General features: G+C 48.8%; 1 protein-coding gene across 2 annotated transcripts in view; it reads right to left on the bottom strand.

Moving 5' to 3' along the window:
- Positions 1-22203, bottom strand: part of LOC140402293 (cytochrome P450 2C21-like) — a 118672-nt gene that overhangs the window by 18306 nt on the left and 78163 nt on the right. Inside the window, exons 4-7 of one of the 2 annotated variants that reach the window (XM_072489960.1) lie at positions 15522-15682; positions 14390-14566; positions 13904-14045; positions 6156-6343 (exon numbers count right to left, since the gene is read on the bottom strand). In XM_072489960.1, the coding sequence (XP_072346061.1) occupies positions 6156-6343; positions 13904-14045; positions 14390-14566; positions 15522-15682 (668 nt within the window). The remainder of the gene's footprint in view (positions 1-6155; positions 6344-13903; positions 14046-14389; positions 14567-15521; positions 15683-22203) is intronic. The other variant, XM_072489961.1, reaches the window with a different exon arrangement.

Genomic DNA, 22203 nt, shown 5'->3' with positions numbered 1-22203 from the left:
ATGCAGGCAGTTGAAAAGTGGGCAGACGTTCATCAAGTAATATTGCTGGTAGGGTAAAGAAAGGAGGTGTTGCGAGTAGCACATGAGGTACCAGTGGGAGGTCATTTGGGAGTCAGGAAAGCTCAAGCTAAAATACAAAAACATTTCTATTGGCCTGGACTACATAAAGATGTAGTTTAATTTTGTCGACAATGTCACACTTGTCAAGTGATAGGGAAACCTCAAGCAGTGATAAAACCAGCGCCCTTAATACCCATTCCAGCATTTGAGGAACCTTTTACAAGGGTCTTAATTGATTGCGTAGGGCCGCTTCCTGAAACAAAAAGTGGCAATCATTATCTTTTGACGATAATGGATGTGTCTACCAGGTTTCAGAGGCCATTCCAGTACGTAATATTGCAGCTAAAAAGATTGTGGAGGAGTTACTTAAATTCTTTACTAGAAATGGGCTACCCACAGAAATACAATCGGATCAAGGATCAAATTTTACCTCAAGGTTATTCAAAGAAGTTATAGATAGTTTAGGAATAAAACAATTTAAATCAACTGCGTACCATCCATAATCGCAGGGAGCATTACAAAGGTGGCATCAGACATTGAAGACAAGATTATCCAGAGGATTGGGATAATGGAATTCCGTTTGTACTGTTTGCAATTCGGAATGCCCCTAATAAGTCAACGTAATTCAGTCCTTTTCAACTAATTTTTGGTCATGAGGTAAGAGGAGCACTTAAATTGTTTAAGGGAAAGTTGGCGAGTGAAAAATCAGAACTTACATTATTGCATTACGTATCAAATTTTAGGGAATTTTAGAGCAGGTGAATTGGCTGGACAGCATTTAAAAATTGCACAAAGTTCGTAGTTTTGCCAGTGGAGATAAAGTTTTAGTATTGTTACCAGTGGGAGGTGAACCTTTAAAAGCAAGGTTTTGTGGACCTTATCAGATTGAAAGGAAATTAAGTGAGGTGAATTATACAGTACGAATGCCGGATAGAAGGAAATCTCACCGAGTGTGTCATGTGAATATACTTAAAAGGTACTTTGAACGGGAAGGAGAGGAAAAGGAAGAGGTTTTAAAGATTCTAACTCAAAGTGACGAACCAAATCCAGATGACTTTGAATTTGACATACCTCAAATTAAATTGGAAAACGAGGATGTTCTTAAAAATTGGGATAAATTGTTGAGTTACCTTCCAGAGGAAAAACGGACTGATCTGAAAGAGTTATTGATATGACATGGGCAAGTTTGTGGAGATAAGTTGGGAAGCTCTAAAATGGCAGTACATGATGTAGATGTGGGAAATGCTGTTCCAATTAAACAACATCTATACAGACTTAACCCTTTAAAATTGGCACAGGTTAACAAGGAGATTGAAAGTATGCTTAAAAATGGCATAATTGAAGTGGGTTGTAGCCAATGGAGTCATAGTGATGGTACCAAAACCGGTCAGTACCCAACGGTTGTGTGTGGACTAGAGAAAGCTTAATGCAGTTAGAAGAACGGACTCTTATCCAATCCCACATTTGGAGGATTGCATTGAGAAAGTGGGACAGTCAGCTTTTATTTCCAAACTGGATTTACTTAAAGGTTACTGGCTGGTACCTTTATCCGAAAGGGCGAAGGATATCTCAGCTTTTGTGACTCCAGATGGTATATACCAATTCAAAGTTATGCCATTTGGCATGAAAATCGCCGCAGCCATATTTCAACGGTTAACTAACAAAGTTGTTTCCGGATTATCCAATTGTGCAGTATACATCGACGATCTGGTAATTTTCAGCCAGATATGGGAAGAATATTTAAAAGTTATTCGATCGACTTCAGGACGTGCGTTTGGTGGTAAACCTAGCCAAAAGTGAATTTGGAAAAGCCCAAGTCACAAATGGTCCCACGGGATTTGAAAACAACAGTTATTGGGGAGTTTACAATACCTTCGGCACAAAGGGAAATAATGCAATTTCTTGGCATGAGTGGATTCTACCGGAAATTTGTGCCAAATTTTAGTAGTGTGGTTGCTCCACTGACGGACTTGCTAAAGAAACGTAGCAAATTTAAGTGGACAGCGGCGTGTCAACAGGCATATGACTGCTTGAAAGCTGCGTTGACCACTGCTCCTGTGCTAGCCATCCCAAATTATACCAAACTATTCAAAGTGGCTGTGGATGCGAGTGATGTGGGCGTAGGTGCGGTGCTTCGACAACACGATGATGAAGGACTAGAGCAGCCTCTTGGTTATTTTTCAAAGAAATTGAATTCTCACCGGAAAAAGTATTCAACGATTGAGAAGGACACTTTGCGTTTGGACACAGTGCAGAAGGAGGCCATTCGGCCCATCGAGTCTGCACCGCCTCTTGGAAAGAGCACCCTACCCAAGGTCAACACCTCCACCCTATCCCCAAAACCCACTAACCACACCCAACCCGGAGAAAACCCACGCACACGGGGAGGATGTGCAGACTCCGCACAGACAGTGACCCAAGCCGGAATTGAACCTGGGACCCTGGAGCTGTGAAGCAATTGTGCTATCCACAATGCTACCGTGCTGCCCTTAAGAACAAATTAATCTACACTATATCATTCTACCGGAATCCATGTACCTATCCAATAGCTGCTTGAAGGTCCCTAATGTTTCCGACTCAACTACTTCCACAGGCAGTGCATTCCATGCCCCCACTACTCTCTGGGTAAAGAACCTACCTCTGACATCCCCCCTGTATCTTCCACCATTTACTTTAAATGTATGTCCCCTTGTAATGGTTTGTTCCACCCGGGGAAAAAGTCTCTGACTGTCCACTCTATCTATTCCCCTGATCATCTTATAAACCTCTATCAAGTCACCCCTCATCCTGCTCCAATCTAATGAGAAAAGGCCTTGCACCCTCACCCTTTCCTCGTAAGACCTACTCTCCATTCCAGGCAACATCCTGGTAAATCTCCTTTGCACCTTTTCCAAAGCTTCCACATCTTTTCTAAAATGAGGCGACCAGAACTGTACACCTTACTCCAAACGTGGCCGTACCAAGGTTTTGTACAGCTGCATCACCACCTCACGGCTCTTAAATTCAATCCCTCTGTTAATGAACGCTAGCACGCCATAGGCCTTCTTCACAGCTCTATCCACTTGAGAGGCAACTTTCAAAGATCTATGAACATAGACCCCAAGATCTCTCTGCTCCTCCATATTGCTAAGAACCCTACCGCTTTGTCACAAATGTGATGAACAGAAGCAGGTTCGGTGGAGGATGAAGAACTAAAATGGGCTAAATTATTATAAATGTTTGCGTGTTTTGTTTTGTTAAAAAAAGAAATGTATATTCACTGTCCATATTTCTCAAAGGAAAGTGAAAAGGTGAAAAATGAAACCATCTTGAAGTTGATGGGTTTTTTCCTTGGGGGGGAGGTGTCATGTGAGAGTACATTTAAGAAATGGGTGTTTATAAAAATATCTGTCGTGCATGTACCTTTAGGAAATGGGTGATTATCAGTGATGTCAGAGTGTGGGTGGAGCTGGACTGTCTGTCTGCTTTTACTTTCGCTTTGTGCTTGCAGCTACAGGGTGAGTTTAGTTTTGTTTTAGATTTGGAGAAGCTGCAGTCACAGCAAGTTGTGATGAATCTCTGCAGGCTTATGAATGTCCATTTGGTGATTTCAACGTGGTGACTGTTCTCAGTAGTGAAGTTAAACCTGATGTCTTTCTGTACCAAGGGTTCTTTTTGTCTTGTGGATGTTGCAAGGAAAGATTAAGAGTTACTTATAGAGTACTGTATTCTTTGGGGGATTTATTGGTGTTGATAGTTGTTAAGATGTTTACTGTGGGTTTACAAAGTGTTAACTGGTTTCATAAATAAACACTGTTTTAATTTATAAGTACTGTAGATTTCTGGTGCATCACACCTGTAAGGTCAGCCCCTGTGCTCCCCATAACCACAATCTAGTAAAAGTTGTGGGTCAGGTGAACTCCATGATACACTTTGGGGTTCTCTAAACCCTGGCCCATATCAATTTTAAAAGCTCCTGTAAAAGGTGATAACGTGAGGGCAAATTGAGTGGAGATGAAGAAATTGGCTGAACGGAATGAAATCCTTGCAAGGGATCGAGTGGAACTTGTACTCCAGGTACTTGTGGGAGCCTGGACTTGTTCTGTATGTCAGTGGAATGCCATAAGATATAAGAGCCAATCCAAAAAAGGGTCAGAAATAGATCACAGTGATGTAATATGAAAAAATGAAATGAAAGTGAAATGAAAATCGCTTATTGTCACAAGTAGATTTCAAATGAAGTTACTGTGAAAAGCCCCTAGTCGCCACATTCCGGCGCCTGTTCGGGGAGGCTGGTACGGGAATATAGGTGAACATTTGAAGCAATATTAACAAAGGTTTCCCACTATAAGCTTAGACAATAGAAGAATCAGATTGTGGATGGTTAGGCTTGGTTGGGTCAGTGAAACAACCTGCCACCATCGTCCATAGAAGTCCTTGCATGAGGAATGCACACGTGTGTGAGGTCTCAGAGCTCCTCGAACCTATAGAAATTTGCACAGCCAGCGTGGAGATGAGAAAATTTGATTGGAATCCTGAAAACCACATTGTGTGAGTCTGGTTAATGAATGGCAGCTGGTGGAACAGACATGCAAGCTTCACTCAGTTGGTAACGGTCCTCGTTAGAAGATGTGATTCAAGTCCGATTCCAGGGTGAATTTGAGACGAACGCTACTGTGTACGATTAACAATGAAAATTTCAAGCAAAGAACATTGGGCAGGATTCTCCGCCTCGCCGTGCCACATTTCTGCCCCGATCGGCCAGCGGGATTCTCCGTTACGCCAGCCGGTCAATGGGGTTTCCCAACGTGGGGCAGTCCCAGCCGTCGGGAAACCCCCAAGCACTGGCAAAACGGAGTATCACTCCGGCGGAGAATCACGCCCCTTGGCTCTACTTATTTGGATCAGGTTTTCAATAATGGTCACATGCACTATTCAAAACTTCTGCCATTTAATTAAATCGTGGCTAATTCAATCCAATCCAATCCGATCGATACATCAACTCCATTTATCCCTCTTTCTTGAAAATTCAATTGATTCAGCATCCACATCTTTTCGGGAGTAAATTCCAGATTTCCGTGATCCTGTGTGCTAAAGATTGCTCCCTGATTTCATTTGCATATGGTCTAGCTCTAATATTAAGGCTATTGCTCCTTAGTACTGGATTTCCCTAATAGAGGACATAGTGGGCTGGATTCTCCGAATTGAAGACTAAGTGCTGACGCCGGCGTGGGAACTGTGGCGTTTTACGCCCGGAAAAACAACGCAAAAGCTGCACCGATCCTCCGTCTGGCGGGTGCTTGAAGGCACACGGTGTAAAACCCCCGGCTTTACCTGTGGATACGGCCGGAGAATTGCCGTGGCTGCGCATGCTCACGGCGGCGGCCTGCAGCGGCTGCACCGTGCAAATTGGCACGGCCGTGCACGGACCCAGCCTGCCAAAACCTGCCCCCCTGTAGTCAGCCTCGCCATCCCCGGAACATCCCCCATCCAGTGCCCCCAGCCCACGCCAAAGCCCTCCCTGCCTGCGAAACGTCTCCCCCCCACCCCCCATCCCCGACTGTGGCGGCACTGGACTCAGTCCGCAGCCGCCCCGCCAGGTTCATGAAAATAGAAAGGACAGGTGTTCCACACTGTAGGGAACCCGGCGTGTTGGGGTTGGAGCATCGGGGGAGGGGCTCAGGGGACGCCCAGAGGTCGTTCTGACGGCGTACGCCGTGCTCTGCGAGTATGCCGTTTTCGAGGGACGGAGCATTGCAAGAGCGGCGCTAACTCCGATTTTGGCACAAACAGGGATTCTCCGGGCGATCACTGAATGCGCTGTCGGCGACCAGAGAATCCCGCCCAGTTTCCATGTATCCGTGCTGTTGAATAGCTTCTCATCATGTAAAATTTCCTCCTGGTATTCCAGTCAATATTTCTCCCTTAACAAAAAACAATCACGAAAAGAACTAGTTATGTGTCTCATTGTGTGTTTTGTGGGAGAATGGTGGCAAGGAATATCTACTACAATTTCCCGAATAACAATCGTCGTAGCGTTTCAAACGCAATTCCATAATACAACGTGCTGTTTTGACATCATGATGAACTGTATAAATAATGGTTTTGATTCCAACCTTAGGAATCAGATATCCTCTGAATTCTACATCTCTTGTCACCGTGTGTGGAAGACTCATGGGAACAAGGTCGATGTATCGCTGAACTTCGTGTATAACGGCATCTGTATATGGCATATTTGCTCGATCTTCAACAGTGGGTCTTCGACAGGATCCAACCACTTCATCAATCTCACTATGAATTTTTTCTGGTAGGACAAAGAAAGATAGTTTTAAATTGTTAAATATATTTAATTTACAAACATCATCAATGTCATCTGTGACACTTCGTACATTGTGGCCGATACCATTACTTTACCTGACTGCCAATGTATTTGATGGTCTTAGCCAATTGCAAGATATTGGTTGAAGACTACTGGAGAGTTAGAGCTTATTTAACATATTTTCACTGAGAAATCCGGGGTGGAAATCAATGCCCACAATCCAAGATTAGGCACACAAAGTTTGGCTCTTTAAAGCCTGAAGATTTTAGGATGAAGCAAAAAAATTAAAGGAGGTAAGGAAGCGTATCGTTTTGGGACACTGGAAAAGTCACCATATTTTTAAACCAAGTGGATGAGGCTTGATTTTGATACAATGAAGATCCAGGGAAAAACAAGATTGCAGAATGGAGGATATGCCAGTTGAAGGAACAAGAAGAGGAAGTTCAGAGCCTCAGTCACCACAGAGGTATTGATAGACGCAACTGATTGTGATAGTGAGCAGGTTGAAAGTTGGAGGCGAGGGAGGAATGACCTGCCAAGTGATCAGCTTTTTCTTGGAACCTGTCTCGGTGTGAGAAGAGGAATTTAGGTGCCCTGCTACATGAATCACACAATGTTAGTATGCATGTGTAGCAAGTAATTCGGAAGGTAAACAGAATGTTGCTATTTATTGCTCGGGGAATGGAATATAAAGGTGGGGAAATTTTGCGACAGTTGTACAGTACATTGGTGAAACCACACTTAAGTTACTGTGTACGGTTTTGGTCTCATTTAAGAAAGGATATAATTGCATTGGAAGCATTGTGAGAAGGTTCACTCAACTGATTCTTGGGGTGGAGGGGTTATCCACTGAGAAGAGATTGTACAGATTGGTCCTGTATCCATTGCAGTTTAGAAGAATGAGATGTGATTGTATTGAAACATAAAAGATCCTGATGGGATTTGACGGGTTGATGCTGGAAGGATGTTTCCTCCAGTGTGACACAATTTAAAAATAAGAGGCGGGATTCTCCGTTTCAGAGACTATGGGCTGGGTGCACCGTTTTGGAGGCTCAGTGCCAATGCTAGCGTGGGAACAGTGGCATTTTACGACGGCCAAATACGGCGGAGACACAGCTGTCTCCAACACTCTCCACTATCCCATAGACACTCACCTCACGGTTGAGCATGTTAGTGAAGAGGCTCCTGGGACACTATCTAGTGCGCTCTACACTCGTGCTGTGGTACACCAGGTGGAGGTACGAACCACCGAGGAGGTGGACTGTCAGACTAGCTGCTGTCCAGATAGGTTTTGGGCTTCTGGAAAGGGCAGTCCCAGCGACAGTGGAGATGCAGTCACAGAGCCTGGGACTGCATGAGGGGTTGTCAGCAACCACCCGGCGCCTGCAGGGGCAGGAGGTAGTATCGGCAATGCGTGTCACCCTGTCTATGGGTGTCGTCCGCGGTGGAGGTCTTGGGGCCAAAGATATCCGCATTGAAACCCTGTTCGAGACAGAAGCGGGCCTCCAGGACTGGCAGATGAGCCTCGGGTTTGCTCCGCTCGCACCGCCTGTGGTAAACCACTGTGTTCTTATATTAAGGGTTGTACGGTAGAACCTGCACTACAGGTTCACCTGGGCCCCTGCATGCGCCCAGGAGCCGGGTTATAAATATGCGTTGCCTTCAGCTTGCAGCCATTGTGTCAGCTGCTGTAGGAGGCCTTCATCAGGTCCGAGGTCCAGCGGTTGCTTCGGGAGGGAGTCATCGAGGCCAGCAACAGCCCCTGGCGAGCTCAAGTGGGAGTGGTTAAGTCTGGGGAGAAAAACCGAATGGTCGTGGACTACAGCCAGACCATCAACAGGTACACGCAGCTCGACGCGTACCCCCTCCCACGCATATCTGACATGGTTAACCAGATTGCACAGTTCTGGGTCTTCTCAATGGTGGACCTGAAATCCGCTTACCACCAGCTCCCCATCCGTAAATCGGACCGGCCATACATCGCCTTCGAGGCAGACGGCCGGCTATATCACTTCCTTAGGGTCCCCTTCGGCGTCACCAATGGGCTTTCGGTCTTCCAAAGGGAGATGGACCGAATGGTCGACCAGTACGGCTTGCGGGCCATGTTTCCATACCTAGACAATGTGACCATCTGCGGCCATGATCAGCAGGACCACAATGCCAACCTCGCTAAATTTCTCCGCACCGCCACTCTCCTCAACCTCAGGTATAACAAGGAGAAGTGTGTGTTCCGTACAAACCGCTTAGCCATCCTCTGGTCCAGAACAGATTTCTGGGGCCCGATGCCAACCGCATGCGCCCCCTCATGGAGCTTCCCCTCCCCCACTGCCCCAAGGCCCTCAAACGCTGCCTGGGATTCTTCTCGTATTACGCTCAGTGGGTCCCAAACTATGCGGACAAGGCCCGCCCACTCAAACAGTCCACTCATTTCCCCCTGACTGCCGAGGCCCAACAGGCTTTCGACCGGATCAGAGCTGATGTTGCCAAAGCTGGAATGCACGCTGTAGACGAAACACTTCCTTTCCAAGTAGAAAGCGACACATCGGACGTCACCCTTGCCGCCACCCTCAACCAGGCAGGCAGGCCCGTGACATTATTTTCCCGCACCCTCCATGCCTCCGATATTTGGCACTCATCCGTCGAAAAGGAGGCCCAGGCTATTGTTGAGGCTGTGCGACATTGGAGGCATTATCTGGCCGGCAGGAGATTCACAAAATTTGCCCTACTCCGTCGAGGAAGTAAGGACGATCACCAAGGACTGCCAGGTCTGTGCGGAGTGCAAACCGCACTTCTACCGGCCGGACTGCACGCACCTGGTGAAGGCCTCCCGCCCCTTTGAACGCCCCAGTGTGGATTTCAAAGGCCCCCTCCCCTCCTCCGACCGACACACGTATTTCCTCAGTGTGATCGATGAATACTCCCGTTTTCCCTTCGCCATCCCATGCCCCGACATGACGTCTGCCACCGTCATTAAAGCCCTTAATTCTATCTTCACTCTGTTTGGCTACCCCGCCTACATCCACAGTGACAGGGGATCCTCATTCATGAGTGATGAGCTACGTCAGTTCCTGCTCAGCAGGGGTATCGCCTCCAGCAGAACGACGAGCTACAACCCCCGGGGAAACGGACAGGAAGAAAGGGAGAATGGGACGGTATGGAGGGCCGTCCAGCTGACCCTACAGTCCAGAAATCTCTCGGCCTCCCGCTGGCAAGAGGTCCTCCCTGATGCACTCCATTCTATTCGCTCGTTACTTTACACTGCTACTAACAGTACATCGCATGAACGTCTTTTTCCTTCCCCAGGAAGTCCATATCCGGGGTATCGCTCCCAACTTGGCTCAGAGCTCCGGGAACCGTGCTTCTCCATAAACATGTGCGGCTCCACAAGGCGGATCCGTTGGTGGAAAGGGTGCACCTGCTCCACGCAAACCCAACAGTACGCCTACGTGGCATTCCCCGACGGCCGCCAGGATACCGTCTCCCTCAGGGACCTGGCACCAGCAGGTTCCACCCTCGTCGCCCCTGGCACCACCCTCCCCCATCAACCCCCTAGGACTGTCTGTCCTCCCCATGCCCACTCCCGTTGATGATTTTGGCACGCTCCCGGAGTCAACTTCGACCACGACAGCACCAACATCGCCGGCTCCACTTCGTCGATCTCAGAGGACGATGAAGGTGCCGGACCGGCTGAACATCTGACCGGCCGACGGATGACCAGAGACATTTTTTTTTACTGTTCTGTAAATATTAAAGTTTGCGAATTGTATATAGTTATCCACCACCCCCGCCGGACTCAATTTTAACAGGGGGTGAATGTGGTAAACCACTGTGTTCTTATATTAAGGGTTCACCTGGGCCCCTGCATGCTAGCTCCGCCCAGGAGCCGGGTTATAAATATGCGTGGCCTTCAGCTCGCAGCCATTTCGTCAGCTGCTGTAGGAGGCCACACTTCAGAGACTAATAAAACCTCAGTTTGAATTCAACTTCGTCTCCAGCCAAATTGATCGTGCCTCACCGCCGTCCCATGGAATCGGCCGGGGGCCATGGGGCACCCCGAGGGAGAGGAGGTGATGGGGCTCATGCCGGTGACTCCGGCAAGGGAGGTGCCGGAACACCACAGTGCTTTGGACCCCCCATACTCTTGTCTTTGCCAGCGGGCAGAACAGGGAGACATCATGCCATCTGGGACACCCAAGCAGCAGCCGGCATAGCATTAGGGTCCGTAAGGCCAGAAAGGTGCACACCAGTTAGATTGGCACGGGTGCAGCACAGAGTATCGTGTTAGAGGCTGGGCACAAACCTGTATACATACATTCACCATTTCACAATAAACACATGTTCACAACGTTTCAACCTGCCTCGGTGCTCTGTCAGACGCGTGTGAGGGATGGATTGGGCTGGCTGCAGGGGGGACGCTGGGGGTGAGATGAGCAGACAGGGGGTGGACTTGGGCCAGGGACCCCAGTTCAGCCAGCACTCACCGCTCCGGTGCCCCACCCTTTCCCTCTCCACCCCATACCCCCTTCCTCCGCCACCCCTAGCGTTCAGTGGGACCATGTGATGGAATGGAAAGCTTGCATGCAGAATCACCCAGGTGGACGGTGGAAAGTGCTGCCGCGGGCAGGAGACAGATGTTGTCAAACTGCACAGAGTACCAGAGCTCATCGCAGAGCAGGTCGTCATGACCCCCATCCCACAGGCTAGACCTTCTGTTATTGCCAACCCAGGGCCCACACCCCATGGTGAGGCAGGTAGGAATCTCAGAGCGGGTTGTAAGGTGGTGGGGGTGGTACAGGGGAGGTGTTCATGGGAGGGGGTGGATGCCCAGGGGGCTCGGCTACTGGCCAGACCCCTGAGGCAATCAATCTGGAGGCGATTTGACCATTCCATGCGTGTCGGCCCTGGCGCACACATTTAGCGGCCTCCTGTGTGTCCTGAGCCCCATGTCCTGCCCATCCGCGCCTCCTCCGCAGCCTCCTTGTTGGACGAGGCCTGGAGTTCATCTTCCGCCTCCAGCATTTTGCCCCTCGGCTGTGCGATGTTGTGGAGGTCTCAGGCTCTCCTAGCAATATACTGGAGGGCCCCTTCACAGCGATCCAGGTACCTGAACTTCCTCTTTAGGATGCTGAAGCACGCCTTGATCCTGCCCCTGTCGCTGCATGGGTGTCGTTGTGGCTGGTCTCCGCATCAGTCAGTGGCCTCCGGATTGGCGCCACCAGCCACAACTGCAGTGAATAACCCCTGACAGCCAGAAACCAACCCTTCAGCCTTGAAGAGGTCAGGAACCATCGAGTGTGCCAGGCATTGTGCACGCTGCCCGGGTATCGGGTGCAGATATGCACGATGTGCATCTCATGGTCGCACACCAGCTATACATTCAGCAAGTGGAAACACTTTCGGTATGTGAAGACGGCCGGTGCTCGTTTGGTGCCTTGCATCCCGTCGATCACCCCCTGGACCCAATGCACCTTGGCGATGGCGGCGAACCACGCTGCCCGGGCACCTTGGTGGGCTCGGCTCAGTCCACATTGAATTTGATTATACTGTGCCAATCGGGTATATAGGGCCTCTGTGACGGCGCGGATGCACCTGTGCACCGAGGTGTGTGAGATCCCAGACAGGTCCCTACTCGGCCCCTGAAAGAACCCATGGAGTAAAGCATCAGGGCGACCATCACCTTGACGGCCACCGGGAACGAGTGTCCTCCCCCATACCCCGTGGTGCTCGGTGCACCATGATCTGGCAGGTATGTTGCATTGTCCCCCTGCTCAGTTGGAATCTGCGAAGGCATGCCTGGCCTGGTAGGTCCTCGAATGGCAGACGCGGCCAATTCACATGAGGCCTCATGCAGTGCTTCCTTCCCATCTCTTCCTTGGCTTGTTGGGCTGCCAGCTCCCCACCCTCACCAGCTGGTTCCTGTTCTCGGTGACCTCCCCGAGCAGCTCCAGCTCGTACAGCCTGAATGCATCCCCCAAGGCTGCAACGACTCAGATGTAGGCCACCATTCTTGGTTGAATTCTGACGTCCATTGTCTGTATGGGGTGGAAGACATGTTAGCATGTTGGTACCCCTGTGTCCAACCAGATCCAATGGGCTACACAGTGGCCCCGGTCTGCACTGCAGACCCTGCCCCCGCATGGGCCCCCTATCCCCAAACCCACCCCATCCATCTTCACTCATTGCACTGTGAGGGCCTCTGGCCCTACCATCACCCCTACTGCCAGAGGTACTATTGGCTATCACAACCCATGCCAGCAGTACGTTCCGTGACCCCCGTTGGGCGCCCTCCTGCAGGGCTATTGTGGGCGCTGCCCTTGGGTGGGCCACGTGCTGCCCCTCCGGCGGGAAGCAGCTAGTTGGGAAGGGGGGGATGGAATGGGAACATCCACACGGTCAGTGTCACTCTCGCAACCACAAGCCAGTGGGGTGTGCAGCAAGATGGCTGCCTTTCAGGCTGCGGCAATGGATGTCTGGACGCCATGGTGCTGTGGGGGGGTCAGCCCATCCCACAGTCTTGCTTCTGCATGTCCTACCTCCTCTCCTGTCTTTTCCCTCATCAGCCACTGTTGCCCGATTTTCGAAATGACAAGTGAAACTCGCCGTCGGTATTTCTTCCCAGCAGAGGTGGAGATCGCGGAGACTCCTGGAATATCAGCTCAGGCCTCCTAATGATATGCTGACAGCGTTTACTTTACGTCTGGAGATATTTGACAATGCAGTCGAGGCACCGAAGCCTGGCATTCTGGCGGGCACCTGGCACTGGCCACAATTTTGGCCTCACGCACGATTCTCCATCCAGTCACATTTTGCGATTCCGGTGTCGCTGGACGGACAATCCCGCCCAAGATGTCACCCATTTGAGACCAAGATGAGGAGAAAGTTTTCAATGCGGGTGGATAGTCTGTGGAATTCCCTTCCCCGGGGAGCAGTGGAGGCAGGGTCTCCAATATTTCTGAGGCTGAAATGGACAGATTGTTGAATAACAAGGGTGTATGGGGCAGATCAGACAGTAATGGTTACAATCAGATCAGCCATGATCATATGGTGGAACAGACACGAGGGGCTGAATGACTTGCTCCTGCTCCTAATTTGTATGGTTGTACATATGTGTATAATGCAGTGACCATTCTCAGATGAAAATGAAAATCGCTTATTGTCACAAGTAGGCTTCAAATGAAGTTACTGTGAAAAGCCCCTGGTCGCCACATTCCGGCGCCTGTTCGGGGAGGCTGTTACTGCTATCCCCAGTGGTGTTCATCTGCTACTAGAAATACAGCTCACTACTGCTGCCTTTGTTGGCAACTCTGTCAGCTTTTGGTGGGATTCAACATATCAACATTTAAATGAAGCCCAACAATTAAAACTTCCCAAGGCTTCATGTTGGAGTAAGCTCTTCACTCCTGTCCCAGGTCTCATGCCGCTGTCCACCCCCAGGTTAAAATTAGATTCTGGATTCCGAAATGAGAATGTTCCATTCTCCCAGCACTATAATCTCATGTGTTGGATTGTTGAAATCCTCCAACCTCTTACAGTAATGTTGCTTACCCTGAACTTGTGGATACTTTGCCAGGATCTGGATAGCCCATTGCAGTGTCGTGCTGGTTGTTTCAGTTCCAGCAAAAAATAAGTCCATTATTGTCCACAACAAGTTCATGTGAATGAATTCCGAGTCATGCTTGTGTTGCTCCTGAAACAAATTTAATCTACTTTTAAAATATTAACGGCCTTATGTTGTGTGTAGTCACTTTCAGATTTCTTTTCAAATACAGATTGTGCTATTAACCGATCCACATGTTAAATTTTTTAGCTGCTTTTGTATTGGTGTCAACGAGACATTTACGACACTAGTTCCCAAAATGCTGGTCTTGTGTAGCTGGTGTTAAGCTTTGTGTAAACCTGTTGGACTCACCACATCAGTATCCAGCCAAACACCTCCTTACCTTCGGGGAGGAGGTACAAAAATTGAAACTGTACGAATGTAAAAAGAAAATTGAAACTGTACGAATGTGAAATGAAAACTTCTTCCAGTACCTCCTCCATCTTGATGAGGAAACAGTCGATAAAATCCCTGGGAACATCTTTCTGCAAACTTTCTTTATGACTTTGAATCATTTGATTCATAAAATTCTGCAAATCTGCTGAATTTCGGAAGAGCTTTTTGTGAGGCCCAGGCAGGAAATCCAGGATCGTCGGGAAGTTATTGTACAGCTGCAAGGCAAAATAAATGTTCGTTATCACTTATATTTCTGGTCGTATGGTGACATTGGATGAGATTTACCGGCTGTTCACACTGGCAGAAAATTCCGGTTCCACACCGGCACACTGGAAATCCTATTGACAACGGCGGGACCGGTAGATACCGCTGACAGGCTGCTTCCCCGCCAAAAAACACGTGGCAGGGTGGACCGTAAATCCCACCCATTAGATTGGTGTGGACTCAGTTATCCCAAACAGAACAATGCATGAAATACAGTTCAATCTCCTGTTCGCATTCCGAACCAGAGGGACCAAGAGAGTCTTTGATTCAATTCTTGGTGTTAGGTGAGCCAATAAGAGCTGGCACTAATCTGGGAAAGAAGCACAGGCAGCACGGTGGTACAATGATTAGCCCCGGCCCCGGGTCACTGTCCATGTGGAGTTTGTACATTCTCCCCGTATCTGCAGAGGTCTCATCCCCACAACCCAAAAAGATGTGCAGGGTAGGTGGATTGGCCACGCTAAATTGTCCCTTAATTGTAAAAAACAGAATTGGCTGCTCTAAATTTATTTTTAAGAAGCTGGGGAAAAAGGCTTATGTTTCTAAATAATGACAGGAAAAAAACGGGTGGGAGTAAATTGCAGAACGAACATAGGGCACAGGACACAATTATGGCACCCAGTCAGAGAAGTGGTTCTGATATTGGACTAAAAATCCAGGTAACAATGAGCGGGATTCTACATACTCTCAGAATCCTTTCTATACCTTCATTTCCAAACTCAGATCATTATTTATCCATTTAAATTCAAGTTGTCATTTATTTCCCAGTTAAATAATCAATTTAAATCCTTCTGCAAATCTCCAGCTGCTCCTCGCTCTGCCACTCCCATTATTTGAGCATCTTCTGCAAATGTGACAGTTTAAGTTGTTTCAGTCACATTATGATTTTAAAAGAAAGGGAAATACCTGTATCCAGGGGCCACTTAAAACTCGCATATTTTCTGAAATCATCTCCGTCAATGTGAGAAACCTTTTATCTTCATAATCAAACCGGTCTCCAAAGACTAAGGAACAGATAATATTAGATGATGCACATCTCAGCAGAAAGTTTGGGCTAAGTGAGGTATCTGATATAATTGAAAGAGAAGGTGACTTATAAAAGTGTACAGTGTTACACAAATAGCAGAGGAATACATTAATATTTCACAGATATTAATATTCATAAGTATGTAAGTAAACAGTGTTTTATTCCTTGTGTCTGAATAAAGCTCGTAGTCTTACAGTTGAAGTAGATGCTTTATTGTGTGAGTTTGTTCTCTCTCCAGTGCTTATACTATGTTACATCTGAACTGCCGGTCTGTATCCTGCTCACCAACTGCCGTTCCTGTGAAGAGTGCCCCCTGCCTTCCTGTCTGTCCATATTTATACACCTCCCGTGCTCCCTCCAGTGATTGCTTAAGTGCAGTGCATTTACATTGAACCCTTGTCTATACAGATATGCAGATCACTACATCCCCCCTTTTTTCTTTTACATATTTTTTGTACAGTGTTAAAAGAAAATTCGACAAAACAATTTGATTAATTATGATATGCATATCTGTACAAGTTGTGATGATATTGGTTATTATACAAAGCCAATTAATATTTCTGAGTCCAATCTTAATAAAAAAGTTAGTGAGTCCAACTTTATGAATTTATTGAGTTGAGTTTTTTCTTCTTCTGTTGATGACGTGATGTTGACATTGTAATTTCTTTGTGAATGTCATCAGTGTTCTTGTTTTTAAGTAACCAATAAATCATCATGAGGTGTTTGAATGATCGAACCACTGATGTTGACTGACGTGGACTTTTTTCTGTGCTTGTGGTATCGATTCAGTATGTCATCTGCCTTGAAAGCTGGTGCGCTTGTTTGTTCTGGAGAAAATGTGAATTTGTCAGATTCGTTGTCATGCCATGGTATGTTTGTACTCTTGTCATTGTTTTGGAGTGTGCTGTTGCATTGTCCTTCATGTGCAGAGCTGTACTATGTTGTACAGGTTGTTGTTTCATTGCTGTTGTTTCTGTCATTTCTGTCTTTGATGTTTTTGTAGTCGTTCTTGTTGTTTTTGTTGTGCTTGTAGTTTCTGTTTTTGTTGTTTTCATTGTTCTTTTTGTCATGCTTGTTGTTGCTGTTGTTGTCTTTGTTATGCTTGTTCATTTTGTTCTTGTAGTTTTTGTTGTGCTTGTAGTTTTTGTTGTTGTTCTTGTTGTACTTCTTGTTGTTTTTATTGTTGCTGTTGTTCTTGTTTCTGTTGTGCTTCTTGTGGTTTTTGGTCTTGTTGCGCTCAATGACTGTTCCACGTGGATAATTTGGGTAATTCTCAAAGTTATTGGTGTCAGTGTCCTTTGTTGCACCTGATGTTTCATTGAGCGTTTCTTCTTGAGGATTGTGAGAATGATCTGATGTTGCATTGATCTTGGTGACATCAGTCATTTGTGGTGGATTTTATTCCTCTTCTTTGCTTCCTTGGTGCTCCTCGTCTGGAGTAATTTCTGGTTGATCTGCTTCATCTGTGGTCTCTTGGTGCTCCTCTTCTGGAGTCATTTCTAGTTCATTTGAATCATCTTTGGTTTTTTGGTGCTCCTCTTCTGGAGTCAAAATTTTCAAGATTTCATTTTCTTGTGTGTAGTTTAGAATAGATGAGGTTTCGATTGACGTGGTCTCACTGGACTCATGAGTAGCTCTATTCTGATTGTTGAGTGCTTCTGTACAGACGAGCATAGATCTGTCAGTCTCGCTGTGATCCTGCACATCCTGTATGTCGATTGTGATCACATTGTGACTGTTCTCACATACATTGTCTTTTCCTGGGTGCTCATATAAGGTGGATAGACCTTCATGGTCTTGGTCATGCATGGCGTTCGCTATGGAGTCTTTCATTGCTTCTATTTTGGTGTCTGTCAACGAGCTCTCTGTGGAGTCTTTCATCGCTCTCCGTGTGGAGTCGTGTTGTGTCCTCTCTGTGGAGTCGATCTGTGCTCTCTCAACGGAGTTGGTCAGTACTCTCTGTGTGACGTTGTTTTCTTCTTGGCCATTCGACAGGTTGCTCTCATCCAATGTATCAACAATCTGCCATTGCATCATGGTATTGGATTCATGTACCATGAGTAGAGTCGTGTTGAGCTTTTCAACCATGTCGCTGAGACTATGATTAGCATATCCGAATAACTCAGCCATGTCTGAGTAGTATTTTTCGATAAACAAATCATATTTTTTTGTTTTGGATTTGTTATTGTGCTCTTCATGATCAATGAACAAATCATTTTCTTTGGTTTCTGGTTTGTCATTGTGCTCTTCACTTTGGGTGGTGCAAACTGCTTGTTCCAGGGTGCTGTGAAAGTTAGTTTCAACTGCTGGTAGAAGTTCAGGCAATGTTGTGCATTTTGAGGTTGAATTTTTTGGTTATGTGCCTTTAAGAGTCTTGTTTGTGATTTTTGGGCATTTACCCTTTCAGTGGGCGTGGCCTGAGTCTTCTGACATCATCACGGTCCTGACGTCATGCGTACCAATCGATTGCGCATGTGCAAATCGATTTTCCTTTACTGTGCGCATGCGCAGATCCGTCCTCGAACGGTGTGCTGTTTTTGTTCAACTGCGCATATGCGGCTTGCGCATGCGCAGAACGGTCTTCGCGCAAAACGGCTGGTTTTGACTGCGCGTGCGTGTCTTCGGTTTCCAGTGCATGCACAGAACCCGATTTGCGTCTTTTGTTCCCCGGGGACTTTAAAATGTGCTCAGACGCCATTTTAACGTGGATTTCTCTCGGTGAAAAGTCAATGTTACTTTTTTCTTTCGATCTGCACTTTTCAATCGCGATTTCCAGCGTTAAACCTTTCAGTTCTGGTAATGATTGTTTGAGTGTTGCTTCACTCATTCCCTGTGCAATTTGGTCTCCAAGCATTGAATGTCTTAAAGTAGCATTGTTACTGGTGTTACAGTGATCTTCAAATTTTTTGAGTATTACTTCTAATTTGATGTTGTCCTCACCTTTCAAGTATTTAAAGCCGTTATAGATTTCTCTAGCTTCATGTCTGCTAGGAGCAGTGCTATTTTTGTTTCTTCCGAGGCTGTTCTCAAATCATTAGCTATGATATATTTTCGAACATTTGTTTACAACTTTTCCATCTATGACTTAAAGTACCGGTTGTTTTCAGCTTCGGTGGAGTTCCAACGCGTTTCATTGAATCAGCGAAGTCTCCCCACGTCGAATGTCCGGTACGTGTTTTCTTGTTCTTTCAATCTTTCTTTGTCTGCATCTTGTGTAATCTTCTAGTAAGCGTTCTGAAGTCACCTGGTACCATGTCTTATTCCTTATGTCTGAATAAAGCTCGTAGTCTTACAGTTGAAGTAGATGCTTTATTGTGTGAGTTTGTTCTCTCCCCAACGCTTATACTATGTTCCATCTGAGCTGCCTGTCTGTGTCCTGCTCACCAGCTGCTGCTTCTGTTAAGAGTGCCCCCTGACTTCCTGTCTGTCCATATTTATACATCTCCTGTGCTCCCCTTGGTGATTGCTTAGTTGTAGTGCATTTATATTGACCCCTTGTATATATACAGGTATGCAGATCACTACAAACAGCGGCCAGAAAATTGGTTTTATTCCAGTTTCAGGGCCAAAATAGATGACTTCAGTGTGAATGCTGGACGTCTGAGACTTGTTTGAAATTGGGCCTCGGAGCTCATCACCATGTTTCTGGTTAGCTACAGTTGAGCATCCAGAGGCAAACCTTTTTTGTCCCCACTTTGTGGCCGGAAAGCAGGCACAATGAGGCACAATTTCCTCCCAGTGTCAATTGGCTTTTGGATTAGGGGAGCCGTCGTATCTGAATTTAAATCTGTCCTCTTTCAGTGTCCATCTACCTGCGTTCCCAGTCGGGGAGGGTATCACTGGAGTCAAATTAGGGTCAAGTAACTGGTTTTACTTCATAATCTTCCAATGTGCTGAAGCGCACTGTAGAGATCCCACCAACACTCTAGCTGAGACCAATCAAGATCGGGGGATTAAACCTGGAGCATTTCTAGTTTGTGCACCTCAGTCACTCATTGTTATTAATAGTTGAGCTACCTTGGGTGGGATTCTCCGAGCCCTCGCCGGTTCGGAGAATCGCCGTTCACGACAGAAAGTCGCACAACGCCGGTCCAACGCCGTTTTGCTATTCTCCAAACGAGGTCAAACGGTGTGGTCATGAAAGGTGCCGCGCGGCCCAGAGAATCGCCTGAGGTGGTCCGATGAGGATTCTCCGGGCTCCCAGCGATACTATGGCCCGGCTGAGCCGAAGTCCCGCGGTCACGCCGGCGCGGTTCTAATGGGGTTTTAAAAATCGTCAGCCAGTCGTGCTGGCTGACAATGCGACAGCAGGAGATAGGGGTTGGCGTGGGGGGACCCAGGGCTGGCGGGACGGGCACGGCTATGGCTGGCGCGGGGGGGGAGGCCCTCCAGGTTCTGGTGCGGGTGTGGGGAGGACAGCCCTGCCAGCCGGGAACTGCCCGCCATGGTAGGGTGGTTCCAAAGCCACGGACGCCATTACGGCGGCCAGGCTGATGGGCACCGACCCCGGGCACTTGCTGAGCGCAGGCCTCCCGGCCGTGCGGATCGGTGCCGGACCCCCCCAGGTGGCGGCATTCCATAAGTCCAGGGCCGCAGCCACGGCATCCCCCGGTGAGGGCTGCGCCATTCAACGGTGGCGCTGGCAGGAGGGATAGGCAACAGGAGTCGGAACACCAAGGGGGTGGACGGGGGTGGGGGGCCTGCGTGGCTGGGGCGCAAACTGCCAACCAGGGCAGCCACGTAGCCCATGGCTTCTGGTTGTGGAGAGGGTCATGCACCATGGTTAAACTTGTTGTCTACCTCCCACCCCCTGCAGATCATAATGTTTGGGCACCAGCCAGCGATGTTGGCCACCGTGGCGTGGGCCGCTGCCCTGCATGCAGCCCTGTGGCAGCGTCAGCGCAGGTGGCTCAGAGAGGCTGTGGCGGCTGCAGCAGATCAATGGGCTGCAGAGGGGCAGGTCGCAGCCACTCAGGCTGGAGGGGAGAAGGAGGAGGACCGCGACGAGGATGAGGATACCGATGAGGAGGAGGAGGAGAGGGGGAGGAGGAAATGAAGCCACGGCGACGGAGGCGCCTGATGAGGCCTCGTGTTTACTGGTGCCGCATGTCATTCGAGGCCCTCCCGGACAGGGCATGCAGTCAGAGACTCTGGATGAGCCGGGAAGCCGTCGCCCATATCTGAAGGCACACCTGGCACCGCATGGGACTGGGGGTGGACACCCACTCCCGGTGGCCGTCAAGGTGACGGTGCCCCTGAACGTCTATGCGACGGGGTCGTTCCACTCGCCGAGTGGGCATCTCCCAGGCATCGGTGCACCGATGCATCCGTGCAGTGACAGGCGCCCTGTATGGCACCGCGGAGCGCTACATTCAGTTCCCTGTGGACCGTGCCCACCAGGATGCCCGGGCAGCGGGCTTCACTGCCGTGGCCAGGATACCCATGGTCCGGGGGGCCACCAGCAGATAACAGGGCCGTGATCATGAACAGGAAGGGGTCCTACTCCATGAACGTTCAGGTGGTCAGTGACAAGGATCCTGCACGTCTGCGCCCGTTACCCAGGCAGGGTGCATGACCCGTTTAACCTGGCGCAATCATTCGTAGCCAACACGTTCGACGATGGCTGCTGGGTGACAGGGGTTACCAGTTGCGATCGTGGCTGATGACGCCTGTTCAGAGTTCACAGACCGATGCGGGGACCCGATACAACGATGCCCATGCAGCGACCAGGTGTGTGATCGAGAGGTGCTTCGGGCTGGTGAAGATGCGCTTCAGGTGCCTGGACCTATCCTCCAGTACCCGTCGGAGAGGGCCGGCCACATCGTTGTGGTATGTTGCGTCCTCCACAATATAGCCCAGCGGAGGGGCGATGTGCTGAAGGAGGAGGAGGGGGAGGCAGAGGGGCAGGAGGAGCACGAGGAAGAGCATGCCTCTCCAGATGAGGAGAATGGGGAGGGGGCGTGAATGGAGGGACATGGGGGCTGGACATGGACGGGAGGCTGCACGACGCCACTGGCAGGGCCAGCGAGCATGGGACACGTTGATCGCCGCACGTTTCACCAACTAGGGGGGTGGGGGTTTGCTGAGCAGAGGCACTGACACCACTGTACTGCGCCACCTCATCACCCACCACCCCCACCTCCCAAAACACCCATGAGACGCACCTCCTACACCACCCCTCCCACACCATCCCGCCATTACACATCCACCTGTGGCACAATGGGCTCGGCTCACACGGTTGCTTGTGGAAGCGGGTGTGGTCCATGCCATGGAGGATAATGACAACCTGCTCTGCGCTGAGCTCTGAGCTCCAAGCCGTAAGATAATGTCTGACTCATGGCCACAGTTATACCCTCCACCTGGGTGGTCCTTGTATGTGTGCTGGACACTCCATCACATGGCCCTGTTGAATTGCTGGGGGAGGGCTGGCATGGACATCTGGGGTGGGGGGGAGGGGCACATTACACCCACCGGGGCTCAGTGTTCCACCACAGTGGCACTCAGTCCCCTACCCGGCCCCACAAGCATCGAACATAGCACAAAGGCAACTTGCATTGGTGT

Source organism: Scyliorhinus torazame, chromosome 25, assembly GCF_047496885.1.
Source record: "Scyliorhinus torazame isolate Kashiwa2021f chromosome 25, sScyTor2.1, whole genome shotgun sequence".
NCBI classification, from domain to species: domain Eukaryota; kingdom Metazoa; phylum Chordata; class Chondrichthyes; order Carcharhiniformes; family Scyliorhinidae; genus Scyliorhinus; species Scyliorhinus torazame.
The sequence above is the reverse complement of the archived record's forward strand: the minus strand, read 5'-3'. Positions and strand labels throughout refer to the sequence as shown.